Source organism: Marmota monax, unplaced genomic scaffold (genome assembly GCF_021218885.2).
Source record: "Marmota monax isolate L192 unplaced genomic scaffold, Marmota_monax_Labrador192_F-V1.1 WCK01_AAM20220418_F8-fsc00609, whole genome shotgun sequence".
NCBI classification, from domain to species: domain Eukaryota; kingdom Metazoa; phylum Chordata; class Mammalia; order Rodentia; family Sciuridae; genus Marmota; species Marmota monax.
This window is the reverse complement of record NW_026694481.1, coordinates 184,434-211,231: the sequence shown is the minus strand read 5'-3', so window position 1 is coordinate 211,231 and position 26,798 is coordinate 184,434. Positions and strand designations below refer to the sequence as shown.

Genomic DNA, 26,798 nt, shown 5'->3' with positions numbered 1-26,798 from the left:
CGGCTGCGCCGGCGCAGTAGGCTGCGTGCGCGAGGGCGAGAGGCGCTGCGTTCTGCTGGCGTGAGTCCCCGGAAAGTCGGGAAGGAGGTTCTGTTTTGTGCCGGGCCCGCACCTGGCTGGCCAGCGCCTCGGGCCCAGGCTCCGTGTGGACGGGGCCGGACTCATACAGCCTCGGGCCGCCCGCTCCGAGGTGTGCCTCACCTGCTGGGCTGTACCGGCCCGCATCGCCTCACACCCCGCTGCTGAAGGCCGGAGGACTCCGCCCGTGACAGGCAGACATCAGTCCTTCCATCTGGCGCTTGTTATGTACAGGTTCGTTGCTGCCAGAGCTGTGTGAAGTGAGACCATATGCTGCTTTTCTTTTCTTTTCCTTTTTTTTTTTTAAAGCAGAATTTAACCACTTTACTTAGTAATTTTGTGTTCTCCACCCATTGCCTTTACAATGGAACCCAAACGCTAAGTAAGCATCCAGAATATTTAAAATAGTTAATGTGCTTTGTGTTTTACTGGAAAATTGGGTTCTGCTCTACATTGTATTGGTTGACACTAATCTGTCACTTCTAGAATTGTATAAAATGTTCTGTAAATTGGTTAAAATTGAGCTGTGACTCTACAGCAGTGGATCCCATCTGTCACCTCCCCTAATTATCAAGATTTTATCAGTGACAGAAATCCTTTGTATTTAATTAAATAGTTCCTAAATATTTCCTACCCAACTGACTCCCACATTCCTTATTCCTTAATGTGCAAGGTATTTTTCAGGACTAGTAAATCTTAGTGTTTTGTTTGTTTGTTTGTTTTATTTCTAGGACAAAATTCTTATGCCACACTACCTCATTCTAAGCTCTAGGCAGCCTGCTCTAGAAATATACTTCTAAAATTAAAAAGCCAATCAGATATTGAGATGGGCTAAAACCTTCTCTAATAAACTGTCAGTCTCAGTGTCACACACACCCCCATCCCAGTGATCATAGTGGGTTCAATTCAGTTCAGCCCCTGAAGGTTGCAGGGTTTAAAGGAAGAATGTGGGTTTGAGGCCAAAACTTGTATAGTTTAGTGACCTTGGAGAAGTCACTTCACCTTTGAATCAGTTCTTTATCTGTAAGTTAGAAATAACAACACGAATTATATCTATATCACAGAATTGGTTGAAGTTGACACTGTGTAAAAGTCATTTGAATTTTTGGATGAGTGTTTTTGAGGAAGAATTCAGAGTGTGAGGCCTTAGGGATAATTAAAAGGCTATCGATGCATATAAAATACAGAAGCAACGAGAAATGCATTAACAGTGTGCTGAGTAATGTCGAAGGTACAATAGTGATCAGAGATGGAGGGTTATAGAATTTTGTATCTGATGTTGGTAGTTTTTGAGTGTGTCAGCTTTCCATTGCTGTAACAAATACCTGAGTTAAATCAATACAAGAAGAGTACAGATTTAGTTTGGCTCACCATTTTGGAAATTTCAGTCTATCGGGGGTTGGCCCTATTGCTTTGGGCCTGTGGTAAGGCAGTACATCATGGTGGGAGCAAGTGGTGGAAGAAAGTGCTTTATCTCAATGGCATCCAGGAAGCAAAAAGACACAGGAAAGGACCCAGGGCCAAAATGCCCTCCAAGGTTATTTCCCCAAATGACTTAACTTCCTTTCATTAGGCTCTGCCTCTTCAACGTTCGTTGTACCACTTGCAATAGTGCCACAGGCTGGTGACCAACTTGGTCTTTGGGGAAAGGGTATCCAAACCATGGACGAGTGAAAATGAAGAAAGTGTAGAGAGCAAGATACCAGGTGCTAGAGAATGATAAGCAGATGTGAATTTATAGTCTAGATTCTTCATTTGTACAAATCCCTGGCCAGGAGGTCCAGCAGTTTTAAACTCATAATTGTGATTTTTTTTTTTATTCTTGTTTTTTATTTTGGGGAAGTACTGAAATCAAACCCAGGGCTTTGTGCATGCTAGGCAAGTGCTTTACCAATGAGCTGCATCTGTAACCCTTTCTTTTTAAATTTTATTTTGAGACAGGATCTTGCTAAGTTGCCCAAGGTGGTCTTGAACTTGGAATCTTTCTGCCTCAACCTCCTGAGTAGCTAGAATTACAGATGTGTGCCACTGGCTTACAAGTTCTTTTCTTATCCTTTCCTTCCCAAAATCATATAAGCTTCAAGCCCCATAAAACCTGAAGCCATCCTTAGTGACAAGGTAGGATCAGTGGAAGGTTACAGATAAAGGAGAACTTGAAGGTTGAAAGAATTAAAAAAAATGGAAAGAGGTGGTGGGTAAGAGACATTAGAAGGCAGATACCGTAAAGAGACGAAGAACAGAGTTAATGAGCATGAAAACAGGTGGGAGAAAACAGTGAATTCACGAAGATGGTGAAGTCAACTGTGATTAGCAGTCATGCTTTCTTATCTAGTGTCTGCTGTGTGCCAGGTGCTGAGGACATGTGGGGAACAGAGCAGGCAGGCAGACCTCTGTAGAACAGTCTAACAGGAACAGATGAGCCAAACCTGGAGCTGCAGCCCCAAAGGGTGCTTTTGAGCCTGAAGAAAGTTTGAGCTGGAGTGTAGGGCAGGGAAGGGTCTGGAGAGGTGGATAGGGGTTAGAAGGCTGGTGAAGAAACTCAGTTCTAACTACTGAGCTACATCCCCAACCTCTCAGGGAACCTTCTGAAAGTTTGAACTTTTTCCTGAGTGTAAGTAGGAGCTGTTGAATGTTTTTAATCCAGAAGAAATTAAATCTGTGATTTGGAAGAATCATTATATCTGTCAGAAAGCAACTCTTGCACATATATCTAAGGAGATGTGTTCAAAACTTGTTTCACTAAAACTGCCAGGGCAGGTAGGGACCAGGACTCTGTCTTTAATGATCATTGTGTGACCATCCCCATAGCTCTCGGGAGTTGTTCAAGAGTATAAAAACTCAGCAATGTCGATGTCTATGATATTTAGTATTTCCCAGTATTTAATGTATGTATAGCTTTTGAAAAATAAAAAACTTATAGTGTGGTCAAATGATTAAAAATAGTGAACTAGAAGGGACTAGAGTTATAATTCAGTAGTAGAGTGCTTGCCTCACAGATGTGAGGCCCTGGGTTTGATCCTCAGCGCCACATAAAAATAAATAAAGTAAATATATTTAAAAAATAGTATCCAAAGTACATGTATGAAGACAAAAAAAATAAAGTTCTTATTATTATTTTAAAAAAATAGTGAACTGGCAAGATTCAGTGGCTCACGCCTGTAATCCCAGCAGCTTGTGGGGCGGGAAGCGGGAGGATTACAAGTTCAAAGCCAGCCTCAGCAATTTCGCAAGGCCCTAAGCAACTTTGAGACCCTAGCTCAAAAAGGTCTGGGGATGTAAGTTGGTGGTAAAATGCCCCTGGGTTCAATCCCCAGTACCAAAAAAAGGTGAACTGGCATTTCATGTACATAAATAAATCTCAGAACCATTGTTGAGTTTCAAAAACATCATTAGTTGCAAATGGATAATACAAGTACACAACCACTGTATAAAGCTTGAAAATGTGTTATTACTTATGGGTTCATACTTGTGAAAATAGAAAGCATGTGAGAGGATTGCATACACCAGTGGTTCTGAAACGTTAGCATGCGTCCAGATCACCTAGAGGAACTTACTGAAACAGAATTTGTTTCTGTGGTAAATACCTAAGAATTTGCATTTCTCTCAAGTTCCCAGTGAGGTGCTACTACAGACAGGTCCAGGGCGCACAGTTTGAGAATTGCTGATACATACCAATGTGAGGATAGTGACAGCTGCTTGGGATGGAGTGACTCAAACTGGACAGGTTTCAGAGTGGTTTTAAATGTATATACACTATTTTATTTCTTTCACAAAGTTTGGGCTCAGTTGTAGAATGTGTGCTTAAGCCTCTGAGGGCCCTGGGTTTGTTTCCCAGTATCAAAAACAAAACAAAATATTGGAAACAAATATACTTTGTAAATTGGCAAAGCCAAATAGATATGCACAGTTTTACTTTTTATTTTTCTCTTGGAACATTTTATTAAAGGAAAAGATCCTATCTGCTGTGTGGAGAATGGATTGGAAAAGAGAAAGAAGGGGGAGACCATGCAGGAAACTCTTGCAGAAGTTCAGGTAAGAGATATTGATGACTTAATACCAGGGCAGAGGTGGCAAGGAAGGGCAAATATGAACAGATTTGAAGAGGTTTGGGTGATAGAATTGGCTATGTGTGCTGATTGGTTGGTTTCAAGTCACCCTGGTTCATGACTTAGTGAGTGGGTAGGTTGTGTGTCCAGAGTAGAAACCCTAGAGAAGGGGCATGGTGAGGACAGGAAAGAGTCTCTGGAGTCAGCTGTTGTCATCCCAGACCTTGAAGAACCTATTAAGTGAAGTGTTTAGGAGAAAAATCAGGGATGCAATATAGACTTAGAAATCATAAATATTTAGAGAGCCACTGAAGCCACAGATGTGGATGAGATGACCTTGGCCAAAGGAATATCACCTGATGCTGCAATTGGCCAGCTCTGGCCCACTGCCTGTTTTTATATAGCCTAATAGCTAAGAATGCTTTTATTTTTTTAAGTATTGTGGGGGTGGTTGGGATCTAATAAGGAATAATATTTCATGATACATGAAAAATATATGAAATTTAGATTCCAGTGTCCATAAATGAATCTTACTGGAACAGAGCCACACACATTTGTTATATTGTTTGGAGCTGTTTTCACACTCTGGTGACAGAGTTGAATAATTGTGACAGAGACAATATAGGACCAGATGTTACCTTGCACCACCTCTCAGTTTACTGCAAATCACAGTGATAGGTTTATTGCTAGACTTTGACTTATAGCTGCTAAGCCTAAATATTTACCATTTGTTACTTTATAAAAAGAAGTTTGCTGCTCCCTGACCTGAGGTCTAAGTTGAGAAACACTTGGTCACTTTAATTATTGTAAAAGAGACTGCAACCATTTTATCTATTTCTTTATGTGTACCTTCCAAGAATCAGCTGTAGAGACTAAGACATTAGTAGTAAAAGTTATAATTTCAATTGAAGATCCTGAAGGTGATATGAGGGATGGACCAGAGAGAAAGATGTGGGCCTGGAAGCTTTATGAGAAAGGTAAGCAAATGATCATCCTGACCATGGACAGGCACACTTGGGAAGGCTGAGGTAGTGGGGTGAGCAAGCAGCTGGCATTATGTCCAGGAGAGGGAAGGTATAGAGTGAAACAGAAGTGGTTCCATAGTCAGGGTTTCCTGGGCGTCTTTAATGACAGCAAGGCTAAACAAGCAGCATTTTCCTTTGCCAATTAAGAAAATATATATGTATTTATGGGCTAGGGTTGTAGCTCAGTGGTAGAGCGCTTACCTTGCATGCGTGAAGTACTGAGTTTGATCTTCAGCACCACATAAGAATAAATAAAATAAAGATATTGTATCCATCTGCAACTAAAAAATAATTAAAAATTATATATATATGTGTATATATATATATACACATATATATATATTCAAATTATAGAAGAATAAATTATTTAAAAATTCCCAGGTTAGAAAAAGCAGTACTTATATGCTGGTCCCTCCTACAGCGTCACTGGCTAGGAAATAGAAGGATGGAGTAATCATTCACAGAGCTTGTGAACAGCACAGAAAGAATAGATTAGGGAAAAAGATCAGAAGTACAGTTTGTTATTTTATCTTTTTCAATTGAAACATAATTTAGATACTATAAAAGTTGTCATTTAAAAGTGTACAATTCCTTGATTTTTTTAAGCACATATTTATAAGATTGTGCACCTATCACCACTAAATCCAGAATTTTTTATCTAAAATGAAATCCCATGTTAATTAGTAGCCATTCCTCATCTCCTTGCCCCCCAAACTCTGTGCAATCACGTTTCTGTTTTCTGTCTACATGGAATTGCCTATTCTGGACATCTCATATAAATGAAATCATACAACATGTGGCTTTTTGTGTCTGGCCTCTTTCATTGACCATAATGTCTTTAAGGTTCATCCCTGTTCTAGCAGTAATAGTGCTTTATTCCTTTTTATGGCTGGATAATAATCCATTTATGAATGTGATACATTTTGTTTATCCGTTTATTAACTAATTGGAGTCATTTCTATTCTTTGTCTGTTATAAGTAATGCTACTTGGGCTGGGGTTGTGGCTCAGTGGTAGAATGCTCGCTTCGCATGTGTGAGACCATGGGTTCGATCCTCAGCACCACATAAAACTAAATAACTGAAATAAAGATATTTAAAATAAATAAATGATGCTACTATAAACATTTGTGTACAAATATAAACATTTGATGTATGTTTTCAATTCATATAAGTATATTCTGAGCAATGGAATTATTGGGTGATATGGTAAATATGTTTGAAATAGAAATGCTGTATTGTGCTAGGCATAGTAGCATAGCTGGGAATGCTGAGGCAGGAGGATTGCAAGCTCAAAGCCAGCCTCAGCAACTTAGCAATGCTCTAAGTAACTTAGTGAGACCCTGTCTCAAATAAAAAATAAAAAGGGGCTAGGGATATGGCTTAGTGGTTAAGCATCGTTGGGTTCAAGTCCCAGTACCAAAAAAGAAAAAGAAAAAAAGAAATACTATATTATGCTATATTATTTGCCACAGTGGCTATATTTTACATTCCCACCAGCAATATATGAGGACTACAGTTTTTCTTTAACCTCACAAACATTTCTTATTGCTCGATTTATTTTTATTGTAACCATCCTAGATGTATTTCATAATTCTTTTTTTTTGCATTTGCCTTCAAGACAAGTGGAATTGAGCATTTTTCATATGCCTGTTGGAAGGTAGATTTTACTTCCTTAAGGACAAGGTACGAAAGAGCTGTCTTCTGGCTGGCTCCTCTCAGGCCTCTGGGCTTGATGTGAATGTTATATCTTCAGAAAGGTCTTCTTGGATTCTTCAACCATTTATTTTCTATCCTTGAATCCTCATCACAGGATAATGATGAATTTTATTTACCTATTTATTATCTGTCTTTCCTGCCTGATTTTTCATTAAGCTCTAAGAGGATAGGAACCATGTCTGTTTAATTCCCTCGTGTATTTCAAGTGCTCAGTGCAGAGATGGGCCAGTGGACATTACTTAATATGGTGGAAAAAGCAGATTGGAACCAAATAGAGACTGGTGAGGAAATGTGGGGGTCTGCACCCACATAGGCTGACAGGGTTTTGGTGATGCTGGCCAGGTTGTCCAAGGCTTTCCCTGTAGCTCCTGGAGCTTGAAAGTCCAAGAGACATGTGGTCACTAGGAGGGCCTCTAGGAAAGAAGAATGAATCATTTGGACTGCTGTGACTTATCTGTGTACAGAGTTGCAATTTTTCTTTAACAAACCTCCTTTTTTGGTCCTTCATGGAAGAGGACTTTCAAACCAGTCCCTGAGACCAACCAGAACACTGTTTGACACAGACAACTGGATGGAGACCTAGCTGGGAGAAGGAAGATGCTCCTGGAAGGTAAAGTTTCATGTCATAGTTGTATCTGGCACAAGTAGCACACAAGGCAATTGTATCACTAGTATCTCTGGGCATCCCAGTGCCTATATTCAGCTGACACATAGTAACATGGCTTTATCTGTTATACTGATGGTCCTCTACTCTGCTTCATACATAGCCTTTGCCCCCAGCATCCTGAGTGAGAAGCACTCTGCTCATTGTCTTTCCCTAGGCCTGTTCCCCATCTGGACCCCTCCAACACAGACCCTATAGTGGCTCCATTGCTGGAGTCCATCCCTTCTCAGGGTTACTTATTGCCACTGTCACCTGAGTTCTTTTTCTAATCTTACCACCCTTATTCTAGCTCATAAATTTTTTGGTTCTTATCTCAGATCATTTCCAGGTCCTCCTAACTGGTCTCCAAGCCTCCAAGTACCTTCCAAGGAACATCCCAGACTCACCTTTCATATCAGCTCTTTGGGAAAACAATTTGGCATGTTCAGAGTTTGGGGGTTGTGGCTGTGGCTCAGTGGTATAGTGCTCACCTGGCACACATGTGGCACTGGGTTCGATCCTCAGCACCATATAAAAATTAAAAAATAAAGATATTGTGTTCATCTACAATTAAAAATATATATAAAATGTTCAGAGTTTGGGCAGGGGGTGTAGCACAGTGGTAGAGTACTCACATAGTATACCCAAGACACTGGGTTCAATCTATAGAAACACAAATGAAAAAATAAACCATGAACTTTTTTTCCCCCCGCCAGGGTTGAAACCTAAGCCTTGCACATGTTAGGTGAGTGCTCTGCCACTGAGTTACAGCTCCACCTTCTCAAGGGCTTTTGAGTACCTTCCAAGGAACATCCCAGTTTCTTAGCTGGGTTCAAGTGGGCCCGACCTACTAACGTACCCCTTTGTCCATCTTCTGCCCCAACACCACTGCTTTTATTTTACTAAATATTAATGAATATCTACTTAGTGCAAAGTGCTGTAAGACAGAGTCAAAGGCAGACATCTCCCATTCTGCATAACCTAGATGAATCCAAATTTTAATTTAATAAAGAGTAATGAGCCAGGCGGCACATGCCTATAATCCCATCAACTTGTGAGGCTGAGGCAGGAGGATTGCAAGTTCAAAACCAGCCTCAGCAACTTAGCAAGAGCCTGTCTCAAAATTTAAAAGGGTCGGGGGTAGGGTTGTGAATTAGAGGTTAAGTGCCCCTGAGTTCAATCCCTGTTGCCAAAAATTTTAGAAAAAGAATAATGATATGGGGGTGCGGGAAAAGCTGAAATTGAGTGGTTAATATAAGCCTAGTGTTCAGTTCCTCTCTTGCTCCTCATGTGACTCCAAAACTTATAGGACCTACGAGTGGGGAGGCATGAGAGGGTGTAGCTACCTTCAGGGCAGTGTCATCAAAACCTTCATGGAAATTATAGCTGAAAGTGTTATTGCTTCTTGTCTCTTGTTATATTGCAGGAACTGATACAGGATAACAACATGGAAAGGAAAGCCCAGGAGAGCAAGAAAGGACTGACCCACAGAGAAGTCCCTCGTGTTGTTGGGCTGCTGCTCGCCATGGCCCTTATGAATGTGGTCCTTTACCTCTGCTTCGACCGATTTTTCATATCCCCTCAACATTCCACCAAGGACCCTAGATCTTGTCCATATGGTTACTTCAAAATGGGGCAGATGAAAAACTGTTCACCCTGGCTGTCCTGTGAGGAGCTGAGGACAGAAGTGAGACAGTTGAAGCGTGTTGGGGAAGGAGCCGTGAAGAGAGTGAGTACATGGTTTTCTTCTGCATTATCACTTGTGTCAGCTCTTTGGGAGAACAATTTGGCTTTCTGGGCTAAGACCCATAAAAGGAAGTGGATGTAGTGGCACCTGCCTCTAGTCCTAGCACTTGGGAGGTTGAGTCAGAAGGATCACTTAAGGTCAGGAGTTCGAGGCTAGTCTGGGCCACATAGGAGATCCTGTCTTAAAGATCCATAAAGGCTCTTTATATCTGTCTTTGAGCCCAGTAATCTCATATCTGGGATTTTAATTTTAAAAGAAGAAAAGAATCTGAAGGAAGGAAAAAAGCTAAATGCATAAAGGAGTACTATAGTAATGGAAAACTAGGACCAACAATTTTAGGAGAACAATTAGTTAAATTATGGTTCAACCACTTGATGGAATATTCTATAGCTATTTAAATGTAGTTAGGATTACTCATGTAGCAACAGGAAGAAAATCTTAAGAAATTAGAATAAATTTTTAAAAAATCATTTCAGTAATGAAAAAAGAAAAAGAAAATAAGTTAAAAAAAGGAAGATTTAGAATTGTGTAGTATGTTATTTTCAACTGCAAAATTAAATATTTTTGTGGAAAAATGCAAAAGTGGCAGAAATTGTATAAGACAAAGTGGGAATTATGAGCAGTTTTTTCTTGATTTTTAAACCATGATGGTATTTCTGATTTTTTTAAAGTTATAGTTAAGACACAATACCTTTATTTTGTTTATTTTTATGTGATGCTGAGGATCGAACCCAGGGCCTCGCACGTGCTACTCGAGCGCTCTACGGCTGAGCCACAACCCCAGCTCGGTATTATTGATTTTTAAAATTTTCTTTTATTTGAAAAGAGACATCAAGGAGTGAATTCAGTTTTCATATAGAAACTCCAAGATCTTTGTCCCGTTGATAACCAGTGTATGCTACACTCTATATGGTTGTCATTTCTGTGGAAGCTGAGTCTACCATTATGCAGTCAGTGGCTTTAGAAGACAATTAAAGATTGTTGAACGAAGAAAGGTTCTTTGTGAATTTGCAACAGGCAAAAGGCAGGGAGAGATCAGGAAATGCACCTACAAAGCTGCAGTTTGATAAATGGCTAATGAGGATGCCATGGTTTCCTCCTGAATATAGATGGAGGCATCTTAAAGGAAGGAGTTAGGGAGAAGGGGAAGGAATTTGTAGAAAGTACTTTATTCATTGTAGGTGCCATGGGTAGAGTGGTGAAAGAAACAAAGACACTGATTTCTTTTTTAGTTGGAAAGTCAGATACTAAGAAAAATAAGAAAGTTACATTATGATGTGTTAAGAAGACAAAAGAGGCAAAGAAATGATGTGCTTGTCATTCTAGGTCTTTAGGAGAGGACATTGGCCAGAGCAATGGGAGACCATGTTGAGAGTGTGGGCATCTGGGGAAGAGGCCCCATTCCTCTGTGCAGGGAACATTCCTGGTTGTTCAAGGAGCAGGAAGGAACCTAGTGTGACCAGAGAGCAGGAAGAGAAAAAGAGGTCCGTGAGGTCTGAGAAGGGTCAAATTGGGAGCCAGGTTGTGCCAGGCCTCACAGAACTTTGAGAACCACTGGAAAAATTTTAGTAGAGAAATTTATTTTGTAAAGGGATTATCTTAGCTGCTATGTGAAGAGTGGATGAAAGGTGGCAAAGGTGGAAGACTGGTTAGGCTTTTTTGCATGTGAGGGATGGTTATGGCTTAACAAGAGTGTTAGTAACAGAAATAGAAATCAGTGGATTCTGGACATATTTTCAAGGTATTAACAATAGGATTTTCTAATTGACTGGATGTGGGGTATGAGAGAATGAAGAGATTCTATGTGTCTGAGATGGACATGTTAATTCTGGTGTGAGACATCCAGGTGGGGGTGTGGGCAGTTAGATGTGCAAGCCCAGCATAATGGATGAGGTCTGAGAGAATATAAATTAGAGACTCAATATTATTTATATGCATTTGAAAGTATTAGAATGTGGAAAAAATCACCAAATAAGGGATATAGATAGAAAAGAGGACATAAAACCAGCTCATTTCTATCTTCTTCAAAGAGATGTCCTTGAAAGCTGGTACAGTGGTGTATGCTTGTAATCCCAGTTACCTGGGATGTTGAGACAGGGGCATCACAAGTTTGAGGCCAGCCCCTGCAGCTTAGGAAGATTCTGTCACAAAATGGATGTAGCTCAGTGGTAGAGTGCTAGCATGCATGAGGCCATGGGTTCATCCCCAGTACTGGAGGGAAAATGTACATACTAAGAGGTGACCTTGAATGTGTTGTGTCTGTGGTTGTAATTGTTCAGAGCATTTTTGGAATTTGTTGGAATTGCTTCTTTCCTCCCAGGGAATATGATTTTGATGATGGCAAGTTATTATCATTTGTAGATAGACAGATTTAATTTTAGGGAGCCGCAAATCATGTTCATCCAAATATGAAATTTAGTAGTATGGCTAATAAGCCTAAGCACTATCATTTTATTAAAGTGAAATGTGACTATCCAGGCATGATGGCACACCCCTGTAATCCCAGCTACTCAGGAGGCTGAGGCAGGAAGATTGTAACTTAAAAGCTAACTTTATTTTGACCTTATTTCAAAATAAAAGTAAAGTGTGAACAAAATGCCATTATATTCTTTTGTTGGGTTTTTCTTTAGCTGACACTTCCCTCCCTCAGGACAAAATATTTTGAACACTTGGGTATTAATAGTGTTGGTCAGGAGCCTTGTCTGCCTTCTCCCCTGTCAGAGCCTCAGGATCTGTGCAGTTTGGCACAGAGGAGAGTATCAGTATCCTGAATGTAGTCACTTATTGGAATAGCTGTGGGTAACTCAATTCCATTCCATCTCAATGCCCCACCTCCTCTCCACATGGAAGGAACAGGTTTTTCAGTAGGAATTTCTTTCTTTTTTTACAGTCTGCAGGTTGAATCCAGGGCCTCATGCATGCGAGGCAAGTGCTTTATGACTGAACTACATCTCAATCTCATCCCCTTCAGTGGGATTTCTAAAGTCAAAATTCTTGACATTTCATTCTGACCTCCACCTCCTCTTCTAACTCTCTTGATCCAGCAGTTCCTCAATTCCATGGAGAATTTCAGAGTATCCATCTCATGCTTTTTTACTTTATGACACCCCTCCTGTCTCTACCTCCTGATTCCCCTAGCAGAGATTCCACGAGTTTTTATTTTCATCATTCTTTTACAAAGAGTTGGAACAACTCCATTACATCTGTCTCTATCATGCCTGGCTGCTCTTGAAACCCAACTCTGCTCTTGGACTTGAGCAGCTATACTGGAGTAAGAGAGAAATCCCACAATCACATAATTTAAATGCACCATGACAAACTTCAGGTAAACACAGAGAACTATCCTTGGAAATTTCATTCCCAATCTCTGAGAAGTTTTTCCTCAAACATTCCCATCCTTTGTCTTATCCAATGATCTTGTTTTATGAGATATGAAACCAGAAACCATCCAAAGGGAATATCTTCATTCTACTTCCACCATATCTATAAACCAGCAGCTCAGCTCTCATTCCTAATTCCCAAGGTTCCACGTAATTTAAGTGATTCCCTGCATTGTCAGCCTTCCCACTCTGAACATCATTACTATTGGTATACAAACATACTCTCTTTAAAAAACAAAGTCCTGTTCCCTTGATTCCCCAGGCCTCTGTAGCTCCTGTCCTTTCTCTACTTCCATCACAGAAAGCTGCTCTAACTCTATTTCCACCTTCCTTGCTCTCACTCTTTCATCCTCTTCCAGTGTGTCTTCAAAACACCAGCACTCTAGGGAAACTTCTCTTATTGAGGGACCAGGTCGTGTCAGTTCTATTTTCAGAATATGTCCCAGTGTGCTCAACAGAATCTGTCCACAGACTCCCCTCTTGCCATCTAACAGTCTCCCTGCTTACGCTTTTGCCGACTACTATATACAGTTGTCTTCTAGACATATTGGATCATGCCATTTTTCTTCCTTAACACGCATTTGGTGGCTTCCTGTTGTCCCTTGGGGGAAAAAAATTAACCTTTTAATTATCCCTCTTGCTCCACCCTCCCTGCTGTGGATCCTTCCTCCCTCCCAGAACTCTTACCAGGATTCTCACTCCTTGTGTTGTAGTCTTTCCTTTGTTCCTTGTTTAAACCAAGCCCTTTCTTATGGGTCTTTCTCTGCCTGAAGCTCTGCCACTCCCCAGCCCAGTACTGGAGATAGGCATTGGACTCAGTGATGCTCTGCCAGTGAGTCACATCCCCACCCTTTTTACTTTGAGAGGGGTTTTTAATAAGCTGCCCAAGCTGGCCTCAAATTTGTGATCTTCCTGCCTTAGCCTCCTGAGTAGGTGGGATTAGAGATGTGTGCCACCACTCCCAGAGTTCTGTTACTTTTCTAACAGGAATTCCCTCCCTGATGTCCCTAAGTCCCACCCTTACCATATCTTCTCGTTCTCATTTATCTTGTTTTTTGTTTGTGTCTCTTATAAATGTGTAAGTCCCCTGAGAGCACAGAAGGTGGGTCCAGAGCATCTAGCCATACCTTATTGTATCTAGGACACATTTTGGGGGCCAGAGCACAAAAACTCTTTAATTGAATTCTCAGTACCTAAAATATTGATTTAATCTCAGATAGTTTCCTCAATATATACAAACTGTGCCACTCCCTTGTCTTCTCCAGACTTTTTTTTTTTTTTTTTTTTTTTCTTGTTTTTGGAATGGCCAGGGGCATTATATCCTCTACCTATAGCAATTTGTAGCTTTACCCATAAACTATAGTAACCTGTTTATGGTAGGCAGGTTGGCCTATTGCTTTTTCTTTATTCCTTTTTTTCTTAATTATAAAAGCAGTATATTCAAGTATTTAATAGGAGGCAAAGTAGAAAGTTAAAGTTTCCTTTTCCTTCCTCTTGCTCTCTCTGTCGTCAGTCTTATTTCCTAGGAATAACAGTTGGGGGTTCATCCATTTTGGGTTTTTAAACCTAAGATTACATTGAAAGACCCAAGCTGGGTGTGATGGTGCATGCTTATAATCTCAGCTACCTGGGAGCCTGAGGCAGGAGGATCACAAGTTTGAGGCTAGCCTGGGTAACTTAGACCCTGTCTCAAAATAAAAAATGAAAAGGACTGATGTAGCTCAGTGGTAGAACACCCCTGGGTTCAATACCTAGTGCCACAACAAACAAACAAACAAAAACAAGAAGGGTCTCTGCTTTCATGGCCCCTGTACTCCCTTCAGTCTGTTAAAACAATAGGCCAGATTATTAAATTATAAGTCAAATATGGGTTGTTTTTTTCCCCCTTAAAATCCTCCAGTGAATTACTTTCTCACTCTGAAAAAGTAAGAGTACACAGTCCCCTCCTTTTTTTTTTTTTTTGGTTTGCTACTGGGGATTTTAAACAGAGGGGTATTTTACCACTGTGCCATATCCCCATCCCTTTTCATTTTTTTTATTTTGAGACGGGGTTTTGCTAAGTTGCTGAGGCTGGCCTTGTACTTGGCAGTCCTCCTGCCTCAGCCTCCCAAATTGCTGGGATCACAGGTGTGTGCCACCCCATCTGGCAAAGTTCTTTCAGTAAAGCCTTACAATATCTGCTCCCTTTCACTAAACTTTTACCTACTCCTTTATGCCTTGCCCTTCCCACTCTAGCAGCCCAGCCTTTCTGCGCTGAGAGTCTGTGGCTGTACTTCCCTACAGGACATCTGGCCCTGATGTTTTCTGCCTAGGATGAAGTTTTTCCCTATATCAAAATGGCCCATTCCCTTATCTCTTTCAATTTGTTGCTCAGACACCCCAACAAGATCTTCCCGAGCCCTATTTTAAAATTGCAAACACTTCCCTGTTTTATTCTAAAACACATTTCACCTGATAATATACTTTATATGTTTCCTATTTATTTTATTGCCTACCTCCTGTAGTAGAATGTAAATTTTATCATTGCAGTTATGTCAGTGTTTTTCCAGCAGTGCTGGGGTCTGAACCCAGGGCCCCCACATGCTAGGCATGCTAGGTTCTACCACTGAGCTAGATAGAACCCCAGTTTTTTTTTCTTTGACATAAATTCTCCCTCCCCCCCCTTCCCATTTCCTTCCTGGGGATTGAACTCAGAGGTGCTCTTTACCACTAGCTACATCTCCAGACCTTTCTGGTTTTATTTTTAAACTTAAAGACGGAGTCTCACTAAGTTGCTAAGGGTATCACAAGTTGCTGAGACTGGCTTTGAACTTGTGATCCTCCTGACTCAGCCTCCCAAGTCATTGGGATTATATGTGTGTGCCACCTCACCTGGTTGACATAAATTATTGTTAAATGAACGAAGACACATTTGACTACAGTTAAATTCTTTGCTTTATGAAAAGACTACATGAGCTATGTTCTATATCTTTTACATTTATATTAAAGGATCACATGGGTGATATAAGAAGTTCCTAGTAATAAATAAGGGACAGGCAAATAGCCCTATAGAGAAATTGGATGAAGGACAATGACCAGACTTTTTATAGTAAATATACAGAAATGCTGATACAGATGAAAAATGCTCCCAGGCACCATGGCACCTATCTGTAATCTCAGCAACTTGAGAGGCTGAGGCAGAATGATCACAAGTTGGAGGATAATTTAAACACCTGGAGGGTTTCCTGTGGATCATGAGAATGAAAGCAGATGTACATGAAAGTGTTTATAAACTTTAAGATGTTGCATCCATGTTAGTTATGTTAGGTGGATTCATGCTCAGAGTGGGTGTTTTTGGAACCTGTATCTGTCAACTCAGCAAGATCCCCTCTCAAACACAAAAACAAAAAGGGCAGAAGATGTAGCTTTGTGGTAGAGTGCCCCTGGGTTCAATCCCCAGTACTGAATAAAGAGAGAGAGAGAGAGAGAAAGAAAATATTTTTCTGTAGTTGATTTTTTTATACCAAGAAGACTATTTATGATTAGTTTTACAATTAAATAAAAGATGAACACATTGCTGTTGTCTCCAAATATAATTGTTTTAGAAAGTGATAAAAAATAACTAGAGATTGCTAGGAAATGATTCGTAAAATCCATGATTTGCAGATTTAATTTTTTTTTTATTTATTCTTTTTAGTTACATATAATTATAGAATGTATTTTGGCAAAAGATTTGCATATTTTTAACACTAGAGGTTTTAGATATTTGTGGGTCATCCCAAAGACTAATAATATTTATTAACAAATAACTTTAATTTATCTGAGGCACAAAAATGAATATGACATAATTGAGGATTCAGTAGGAAATCAGTTGGGGCCCCGTCTGCCTCTTCCATGATTTATTGTTGAACATAAGGTAGCAGCTTCCTTAAGGTGAAATTTGTTTTTGTATGAAAATGGGCCTTGAAAACCAAAACCAAGCCAGGCACAATGGCACATGCCTGTAATCCCTGTTACTTGGGAGAATGAGTAGCAGGAAACCAAATTCAGGATCAGCCTCGGTAACTTAGTGAGACCCTGTCTCAGGAAAAAAAAAAAAAAAAAAGGCAAGAGGATTTAGCTCAGTGTTAAAGTGTTTGCATAGTATGTGGGAGGCTCTGGGTTTCATCCCAGTACTACAAAACAAAAAAATAAAACAACCAAACAATAACAACAACAACAAAACCTACCAAAGCCATCTGTCAGCACTAGTCATGACCATGCACAATAGGTCCAAAGAAGTGATGGGTCTTAGCCAGGCAAGTGCAGGCCTGTAATCCCAGCAGCTCAGGAGGCTAAGGCAGGAGAATTATGAATTCAAAGCCAGACTCAGCGACCTAGTGAGGCCCTAAGTTAACTCAATGAGACCCTGTCTCTAAATAAAATATAAAAAAGGCTAGGGATGTGGCTCAGTGTTTAAGTGCCCCTGGGTTCAATCCCTGGTACCAAAAAGAAAAAAAAAAAGGAAAGAAAGAAAGAAAAAAAAGTGATGGATCTTGACAAAGTCTTATTTTTATTTTTTCATTAGAGTCAAAATATCAAATTCAGTGGTAATACAAATCTATGGAGTATGTTTATTTGGAAATTTTATAAATTCATCAAAGTTTTACTGAATGTAGCAGCCAGAGTAAAAATGACTTTTTCCCCCCAATAGAAAAGATCCATAATGAAATTTCTTGGTTATGGGGGTTTGAGGTCTTGAAAGATTTCTCTTTTGAAGGTGAAGGGTTAGTTTTTTTTTTTTTTTTCCCCCATTAAAAACCCTCTCTTCTTAAATCCAAAAGAAATATTTGAGATCCTTTAGTCCACTTCCATTTTATGTAGTGTTTCTGAGTCTTAATCTTTTGAATTACAGAAGTAATGTATGTTTGTTTTGAAAGAATTGGAAAATACCAAAAGATATAAAGTACAAAAAGCACCCTTTGTGCTACAGTAAGTTGGGACTGGCAGGCAGTTGGCTGCCCCAGGTCTTTACATAGGCAGCCTGTCCTCCTGGGCCTTGCTTTCCCCTTGTCCAACATCTGTGCTGCAAGTCCTGACCATCCTCTAAGACCAACTTCCAGGAACCTTCCAGAGTCTTCTCCAGCTGGCTCTCACATCCAGACCACAGTCAGTCCCTCCTGCTGAAATTTTATGCACTAATTTGTTGTTCACCTTCTTGCATGTTATGTTTGTTCATAGTGAGTCTTTACAACTAGACAAAGTGCAACTCTAGGACTGCAAAGACTGGGTTCTTGTCTCATTCGTTTGTCTTCTGTGCCACACCTGTTAAACAGAAAGTATTTTTCTTTCTTGCCTCACTTTAGGTGGAAGGGTTAGGTTTGATGTTCTTCTGGCTTTGTTTCAGGTCTTTCTGTCTGAGTGGAAGGAACGCAAAGTTGCGCTCTCACGGCTCACCAGTCTGGAAATGAGAGATGATTTCCTCTGTGGACTACAGATGCTGAAATCTCTACAAAGCAAACACATTGTCACACTGCTTGGCTACTGTGAGGAAGACAACACTATTCTTACTGAATATCACCCCTTAGGTTCCTTGAGCAACCTGGAAGAAACACTAAACCTTTCAAAGTACCAAAATGTGAATACATGGCAGCACAGGCTGCAGCTGGCCATGGATTATGTTGGTGTCATTAACTACCTGCACCACAGCCCCCTGGGCACGCTGGTCATGTGTGACTCTAATGACCTGCCCAAGACACTATCTCAGTATCTGCTAACAAGTAACTTCAGCATTGTGGCAAATGATTTAGATGCCTTACCCCTGGTGAACCACAGCTCTGGGACATTTGTGAAATGTGGCCACAGGGAGCTTCATGGGGATTTTATAGCTCCTGAGCAATTATGGCCTTATGGAGAGGACATACCTTTTCATGATGATCTCATGCCCTCATATGATGAGAAGATTGATATCTGGAAGATTCCAGATGTTTCCAGTTTCCTTTTGGGGCACGTTGAGGGTAGTGATATGGTTCGATTCCATTTGTTTGATATTCATAAGGCCTGTAAGAGCCAGAATCCTGCAGAAAGACCCACTGCTCAGGATATTCTGGATACTTATCAAAAGGTTTTGAATTTACTCAGAGATACTGTGATGTCTCAGACAAGAGAAATGTTATAAAAATCAGTGCAGCCATTGAAGGGTGGGGTTTGAGGACCGAATGGAAGTTATAGCAGTTCTACTCTGATGATGGTTTTTTGTGTAAGCCCTATGGTTTTTTTTGTTTGTTTGTTTGTTTGTTTTTTTATTCAGCTATGTGGCTTTTTTTCTATATCCACTTGGCCTTTTGGGGGGTGGGGGGGCGGTTTGGTCATTTTTTCTGTGGTACCTGGGAATGAACCCATGGCCTCACACATGGTAGGCAAGCACTCTACCACTGAGCTACATCCCCAGCTCTTTTTAGTTTTTGAGACAGGGTCTCAGTTAATTGCTGAGGCTGGCCTTGAACTTGAGATCCTCCTGCCTCCGCCTCTGGAGTAGCTGGAATTAGAGGTGTGCACATCAGTGCCTGGCTTCATCTGCACATTTGAGTGTGTTCTACCTCTCCTGCCAACTGGATGGAGGTTTTAATTAAGAGCAAACTGGGTCTGATTTAAAGCTGGCTTCATCTTTCTGAGGCCATTTGCTTCCTGGCTGAGATGCAGAAAAATAGTGATCTACTCATATTTGAAGGAAGTAATAAAAGTGTAGCTATAAAGAGGTTCTGTTGCCCCTAATAACTGAATTTATGAGCTTATGAGAAATATATAGGCAGATGATTTTTAACTGGCAGTATATGCAAAAGACAGTGATTCTTCAAATAATGGTTTCTCTATATAGTTTAAAAAATGGTATTGAAGAAAAAATGTTTATAGCGGCACAATTCACAATATCTAAATTATGGAATCAACCCAGATGCCCATCAATAGATGAATGGATTAAGAAATTATGGTATATATGTATATACAATGGAGTTCTACTCAGCCATTAAAAAAATGTAATTATGGCATTTGCCAGTAAATGGATGGAAATGGAGAATATCATGCTAAGTTAACTAGCCAAACTCAGAAACTTAAGGTCAAATGTTTTCTTTCATTTATGGAATCTAGAGTAAAATAAAGGAAAGGGGAGGGAAGGATAAGAGTACATAAAGAACCAGTCAAATACAAATTAATAGATGAGTGAAAGGAAGTCCAGTAGAAGGAGAAGGGAAGAGGGTAGGGAAAAGGGGAAGAGAAAAGGAAGGATCATGAACTGAAATCAATTTCCATGATGTATGAGTTTGTCAGGTCTTTATAGTTATACTATGTATAGCCATAAAGCTCTAACTTTAAAAAAAAAAAAAAAAAGAAAAGAATTTAAAAATGGCATTGAGGGTTAGGGGGTATAGCTCAGTGGCGGAGCACATGCCTAGCATTTGTGAAGTCCTGGGGTTGATCCCCAGCACCAAAAAAAAAAAAAAAAAAAAAAAAAGATTTAACATATGGGGTATCCAGAGTGTTTGTGGTCTGTTCACATGGCATTAATGTGAATCATTTAAATCACTGATTTAAATGATTTCTCTATGAAGCTTCTTGTGTTACCCCTTTCCAATGAGATTTTGTTTGTTTGTGTTTTCGTACCAGGGATTGAATACAGCTTAACCACTGACCACATCTCCAACCTTTTTTTTTTTTTTTAATATTTTATTTTGAGACAGGGTCTTGCTAAGTTACTTAGGGCCTCACCAAGTAGCTGAGGCTGATTTTGAACTCAAGATCCTCCTGCCTCAGCCTCCTGAGCCCCTGGAATTACAGTTGTGTGCCACTGCACCTGGCTCCAATGAGTTTTTTAAAAAAGAACTGTTACAGCATACTCTTTGTAATTTGGAATGGATAAAAATATTTAGAAAAGAAAATTGAGGCAAACAATAGCTATGTTACTGGGCTTTAGAAGGTGCTTTGAAGTTCCTATTTATTGGGTTTTCCACGTCCAAAATTTGTGGTGAGCATTTTACATCAGCAAGTGTTCCTCATTACCGCACAGTATCAAGCCATCCCACTTGGGTTGCATGGCTGAATCCTTCAAAAAGTTCTTTCCTATGACACTGTCAGCCTCATTTGCAGGGGTTGAGGATTTGGTGTGTATTAATGATCACTAACAAGATGGCTAAAGCTGGTGTTCAGAATCGTAGATGTTCTGCATTGGACTCTGCCTTTGCCTGACTCAAGCAGGCATCAGAATCACTGGAAGGCACAAGCTGGGTCCCCATAGCTTCTGACTCATTGGGTTTGAGCATTCATAACTGGTTCCCAGTAAAGCACATGGTGCTGGTCTGGGGACTACATTTTGAGAAGCCCTACCCTGAGCTGTCAGGGAGGCACCACAGAGTAGGATAGCAGTATTATCAACATTGTTCCCTATTGCTGGTGGAGTGGCCTGTGCTTGGTGAGAGAATATGCTTGCCCACATTCTCTGATGTCACTCTGAAGCTCAGTGGGCACTCCCTTCACCCTGGATTTATTTTGTTACAATAACTCCACTGTTGGGATAATATCAAGTATTGGTGAGGATATGAAGAAACTAGAGTCCTCATAATGTTGCTCATGGGACAAGAGCATGGTACAGGATCTTGGGCAAATAGTCTAGTAGTTCCACAAAAAGTTTAAAATAAAGTTACCACATGACCCAGCAATTCTCTTAAGTGTATACCCAAGAGATATATACATCCACACAAAAGGCACATGTCAACATTGTCCATACATATTCATAGTGCAATTATTCACACTAGATAAAAGGTAATAAAAACCCAAATGTCCATTAGTCAATGAATAAACAAAATATAGTATATCCATACAATGGATTATTATTCAGCCTTAATGAAGTTCTGGGCATGGTGGCACATTCCTATACTTCTAGCTACTTGGGACTGAGGCAGGAGAATTGCAAATGTAAGGTCAGCTTGGTAAATTAGTGAAACATTGTCTCAAAATTTTAAAATCTAAGAAAGGTCTGGTGATATAACTGAGTGGTACAGTGCCCCTGGGTTCAATCCCCAGTACTACAAAACAAAAACAAAAGGAATGAAGTTCTAATGCATGCTATAATATGGATGGACCTTGAAAACATACTAAGTGAAGGAAGTTACTCACAAAAGACTGCCTGTCATGATTCTATTTATATGAAATGTCCAAAATAGGAAAATCCATAGAAACAGTATTTGCTAGAGGGTAGTAGGGAGTTGGGGTGGAAGAATGACTTATACCAGGTACAGAGTTTTTTGGTAGTGATGAAAATGCTCTGAAATTACATAGTAGTGATGTTTGTACAACTCTGAATATATGAAGTACCACTGAATTGTTTTTTAAGAAAGGACAAATTTTATGGTATGTGAATTATGTCTCAATAAAACTTATTTTAAAAATATTCTCCACAATGCTGTGTATGTATACTTTCACTTGATGTAGGCTGTTAATATGTGGAATTAATTATTTGCTCTTACCCTATTCATGTTGTATTTTCATTTGAGGGCTTTTTTTTTAGCATTTTGGTGAAAAACTGTCAGTTTTAAACTAATTTGTTTTTAATAGGACAGTAAAGCTGAAATAAACATCATGGTTCAGGAGAAAAAACATTGTACCAGAATTAGAAGACCTAAGTTATCCCAGCTCTGATCTCCGACAACTCAGACACATCCGATCTCTGTCATGAAAATTTGGAAGTAATTTGTGCTTTTCTTTCCCAAGTTTCTCTGATGCTTTAAGATGCCACAGCCAGACAGGGCCATTGCCTGTCATGGATCAATCTTCAGTTTGGGTTTGGACACAATTAATTATCAACAGAACTGCAAAAATCAAAAGAGGAAGTCGTCATCTAAGTAAAACCTTGATGGGGAATTCGGTGTTATGTGGCTTGCTCAATGGAAGTTCAGTGGAAGTATCAGAAGAAATAGTTGAGGGGAGCCATTCTCAAAGCATAAACAAGTATCCAGTGCTCTCCCTGCTTACCTCATTCCAAGTGATTAAAAAAAAGATTGCTGGACATGGTGGTGCACACCTGTAATCCCAGCAGTTTGGGAGGCTGAGGCAGGAGGATTGTGAGTTCAAAGCCAGCCTCAGCAAAAGTGAGGTGCTAAGCAACTCGGGGAAACCCTGTCTCTAAATAAAATACAAAATAGGGCTGGAACTGTGGTTCAATGGTTGAGTGCCACTGAGATCAGTTCCTAGTACCTTAAAAAAAAAAATCATCACCACTATATGATTTGTTCTGTAATTACATTTTCTCACAGGAGGCTATAAATAATCATGATATCATTCAGCACAAGCAGAAACCTGGTAGTTCCCCAAATGAGGCACACATAGGTGGGGGTGCAAGCCTTATCTCATATAACTCTCCATAGAAAAGGTCTTTTATTGTGATTATATATATATATATATATATATATATATATATATATAATATATTAATTATTATTATTATTTGGAAAGGGCAATAAACTGAATTTTTTGTTTTGTTTTGTTTTTGGTACGGGGGCTGCAACCCAGGACCTCAAGCCTGAGGCCTCCACCTGAACCCAAATGGAAAGGACCTGCAGTGGAGTCAGAGCAGGCCCCACCCCAGGGGATACAGCCCTTTCCCTGTATTTTTAAAGTTAATTTTGCTTGTTTGGGGGAATCACTATTGTCATATGATTTAACCACATAAGTAAATTAAAATGTGGAATCATGCCTTTCTGTGTTTTTGTAATAATTCCCCCACTCCCCTTTTGGTGATGCTGGACATGAAACCCAGGGCCTCCCACATGTTAAGCACATGTTCTACCACTGAGTTACATCCCAAGTCCAACTTTGGTAATATTTTGTGAGGACAAATAGAATGAAGAAAAATAATTTAGATTTTTTTGGAGCTGTAGTTTACAATCAAAACTCTAATAAAGCAGTTAGCAAGAGTACTCCATCCAGGGGTTGGGGTTGTGACTCGGTGGTAGAGTTCTTGGCTCACATGTGTGAGGCACTGGGTTTGATTCTCAGAATCACATATTAATATATGAATAAGATAAAGGTCCATCAACAACTAAAAAAAAAAAAAAAAAAGGGTACTGTGTCCAGTTGGGCATGGTGGCATTTGCCTTTAAGCCCAGCAACTTGGGGAGGCTGAGATGAGGATCACAAGATTGAAGGCCAGTCTCAGCAACTTATCAAGACCCTGTCTCAAAAAATAAAAAGGGAGGCTGGGGTTGTAGCTCAGTGGTAGAGCTCCTGCCTAGTATGTGTGATGTGTGAGGCACAGTGTTCAACCCTCAGCACCACATTAAAAAACAAATAAATGAAAGTATTGTGTTCATCTACAACTAAAAAAATAAAATAAAAAAGAACTGGGAATGTAAGTCAAGAGTAAAGTGCCCCTCGGTTTAATCCCCAGTACCAAAAAACAAAAAACTTTATGCAAGTTTAAAGTTCTTAATGAAACAGGGGGACAGAAAGTTGAAGGTAAGTGCCAGCAACTTAATGAGACCCTGTCTCAAAATGAAAATAGAAAGGACTGGGGGTGTAGCTCAATAGTAGAGCTCCCATCAGTTCAATCCTCAGAACTGAGAAAAAAAAAAGTAAATAAAAATAAAATTCTTATTGATACCATAGGCACTGGTCAAGATTTTGTTACCTGGAATTAACTCCTTTGGAAAGAAAATTAGGTTTATTTACTTCTAATTCCATGTAATCAATTTATAGCATTTCACCTGAGTAAGGAATGATAGTTATTTTTACTTCTATTCCTTTGGGTTTATTATTAGGAAAAGCACCAATTTAAACATAGCACATGTGTATAGAGTAATAATATCTGTCTCATTCCACTGTCCTTCCCATCCTCATACCCCTCGTATGACTCTGCCCCATACTCAACCAGAGGAAGGAGGAGTTGTGTTCCATTTGTGTACAATATGTCAAAATGCATTCTTCTGTCATGTAGAACTAATTAGAACAAATTAAAAAATAAAATTAAAATTAAAAAGAAAGAAAATGACACTTGGGAACAAATAACAAATTGGTCTTCAGTGCTGCTGGAGCCCCCCAGTGAGACTAGCTGAAATGTGTAGATGATGGCATGGTAAATGAATTTCTTTGAGGTACTTCCAAAAAAAAAAAAAGGCACAATGTTTTCATGAGTTCTTTTTATTCTCCCCACCCCCCAATTCTTTCCCCCAAGATTCTGTTGTCTATTAAGATTTCTTTGTGATTCCATCTGCATTTTAGGTGGATTTTTCAATTTCTGCCCCCCCAAAAGTCATTTGGATTAAAAAAGATTTTTTTGTAGTTGTAGATAGATAGCATACCTTTATTTTCTTTATTTATTTTATGTGGTGCTAAGGATCAAATCCAATGCCTCACACATGCTAGGCAAGTGCTGTGCCACTGAATCACAACTCCAGCCCATCATTGGGATTTTGATAGATACCACATTAAATCTGTACATTGCTTTTGGTAATACTGACATTTTAATGCTATAAAGTCTTCCAGTCCACACACAGTGTTGTTTTTTTTTAATTTGTTTTGTTTTGTTGATGGACTTTATTTTACTTATTTTTATACAATGCTAAGGCTCGAACCCAGCATGCTAGGCAAGTGCTGTACCACTGAGCCACAACCCCAGCCCCACACAGTGGTTTTAATTTCCATTTTCCTGGTGACTTACAATGCTGAGCATCTTTTCATGTGCTTATTGGCTATTTGTGTATCTTCCTGGGAGAACTGTCTATTCAGATCAGATCTATACCAGTTTTTTTCTTCACCTAATTTCAAATAAAATTGTTTGCTGTTGAATTATAGGAGTTCTTTATATATTCTACATACTAGACTATGAGCTATATGTTTCACAAATATTTTTTTCAAATCTATGGGTTGTCTTCACTTTCTTGGCTATGTCTTTTGAAACAAAAAAGTTTTTTTTTAAAGATTTATTTTTTAATTTTAGACACAATACCTTTATTTATTTATTTATTATGGAGAATTTTTTAATTTATATATGACAGTAGAATGTATTACAATTCTTATTACATATATAGAGCACAATTTTTCATATCTCTGGTTGTATACATAGTATATTCACACCAATTCATGTCTTCATACCTATACTTTGGATAATAATGATCATCACATTCCACCATCATTGATAACCCCATGCCCCTTCTCTTCTCCTCCCACCCCTCTGCCCTATCTAGAGTTCATCTATTCTTCCCATGCTCCCTCTCCCTACCCCACTATGAATCAGCCTCCTTATATCAAAGAAAACATTTGGCATTTGTTTTTTTGGGATGGGCTAACTTCACTTAGCATTATCTTCTCTAACTCCATCCATTTACCTGCAAATGCCATGATTTTATTCTCTTTTACTCTTTATACTGCTTATATTAAAAATAAATATTTTATTTATTTTTATGTGGTGCTGAGGATTGAACTTAGGGCCTCGCATATGGACCACAGTCTGTTCATTCATTCACCTAATGATGGACATTAGGTTTCCAGTTTTGGATTATTATGAAAAAAAAACCCTGCTGTTAATGTTAAAATTGCACATCTGGGTATGGACATATTTTTCACTTGTCTTGGTCAATATATAGAACTGGTCAGATAGTTATATGTCAATGTTTAACTTATTAAAAAAAAACAAAACCATTTTCAAACTATTTTGCAAAGCAGTTGAATCATTTTACATTCCTTCCAGCAATGTTCCATTTGAGCCCAGTGAGGTAGTGTGTACCTGTAATCTCAGGCTCAGGAGGCTGAGGCAGGAGAATCACAAATCTGACTGAGCCTCAGCAATTTAGTGAGACTCCATCTCAAAATAAAAAACAAAAAGGGCTGGGGTATAGCTCAATGGTAGAGCACCCCAGGGTTCAATCTCTAGTACCAAAATAAATATAAAATAAAAGTCCATTTGAGCCAGGTGCAGTAGCAAGTACTGCAGTACTACTACTCTGGAGGCTGAGACAGGATTTTGAGATTGAGGCTAGCCTTGGCTACATAGTGAGACTCTATCTCAAAACAAAAGAAACAAGGGGCTGGGGCTGGGGCTTGGCTATAGCACACTTGCCTGGCATTTGTGAGACACTGGGTTCAATTCTCAGTACCATGTATAAATAAATTTAAAAAAATAAAGATCTGTCAACAACTAAAAATTTTTTTTAAAAACC

At 39.4% G+C, this 26,798-nt stretch overlaps 1 protein-coding gene across 4 annotated transcripts; it reads left to right on the top strand.

The window, feature by feature from the left end:
- Window positions 1-31: 31 nt before the first annotated feature.
- On the top strand, window positions 32-22,036 carry Pomk (protein O-mannose kinase). 4 transcript variants are annotated; one of them, XM_046419107.2, is made up of 6 exons: window positions 32-312; window positions 4,025-4,110; window positions 5,036-5,101; window positions 7,380-7,476; window positions 8,936-9,238; window positions 18,002-22,036. In XM_046419107.2, the coding sequence occupies exons 5-6, from the start codon at window positions 8,957-8,959 to the stop codon at window positions 18,770-18,772; spliced, it is 1,053 nt and encodes a 350-aa protein (XP_046275063.1). In that variant the 5' UTR covers window positions 32-312; window positions 4,025-4,110; window positions 5,036-5,101; window positions 7,380-7,476; window positions 8,936-8,956; the 3' UTR covers window positions 18,773-22,036. The 4 variants fall into 4 exon arrangements, with proteins under 4 accessions (XP_046275063.1, XP_046275064.1, XP_046275061.1 ...); XM_046419108.2 differs by having other exon boundaries at window positions 32-338; XM_046419105.2 differs by lacking the exon at window positions 5,036-5,101.
- The last annotated feature ends 4,762 nt before the right edge of the window (window positions 22,037-26,798 follow it).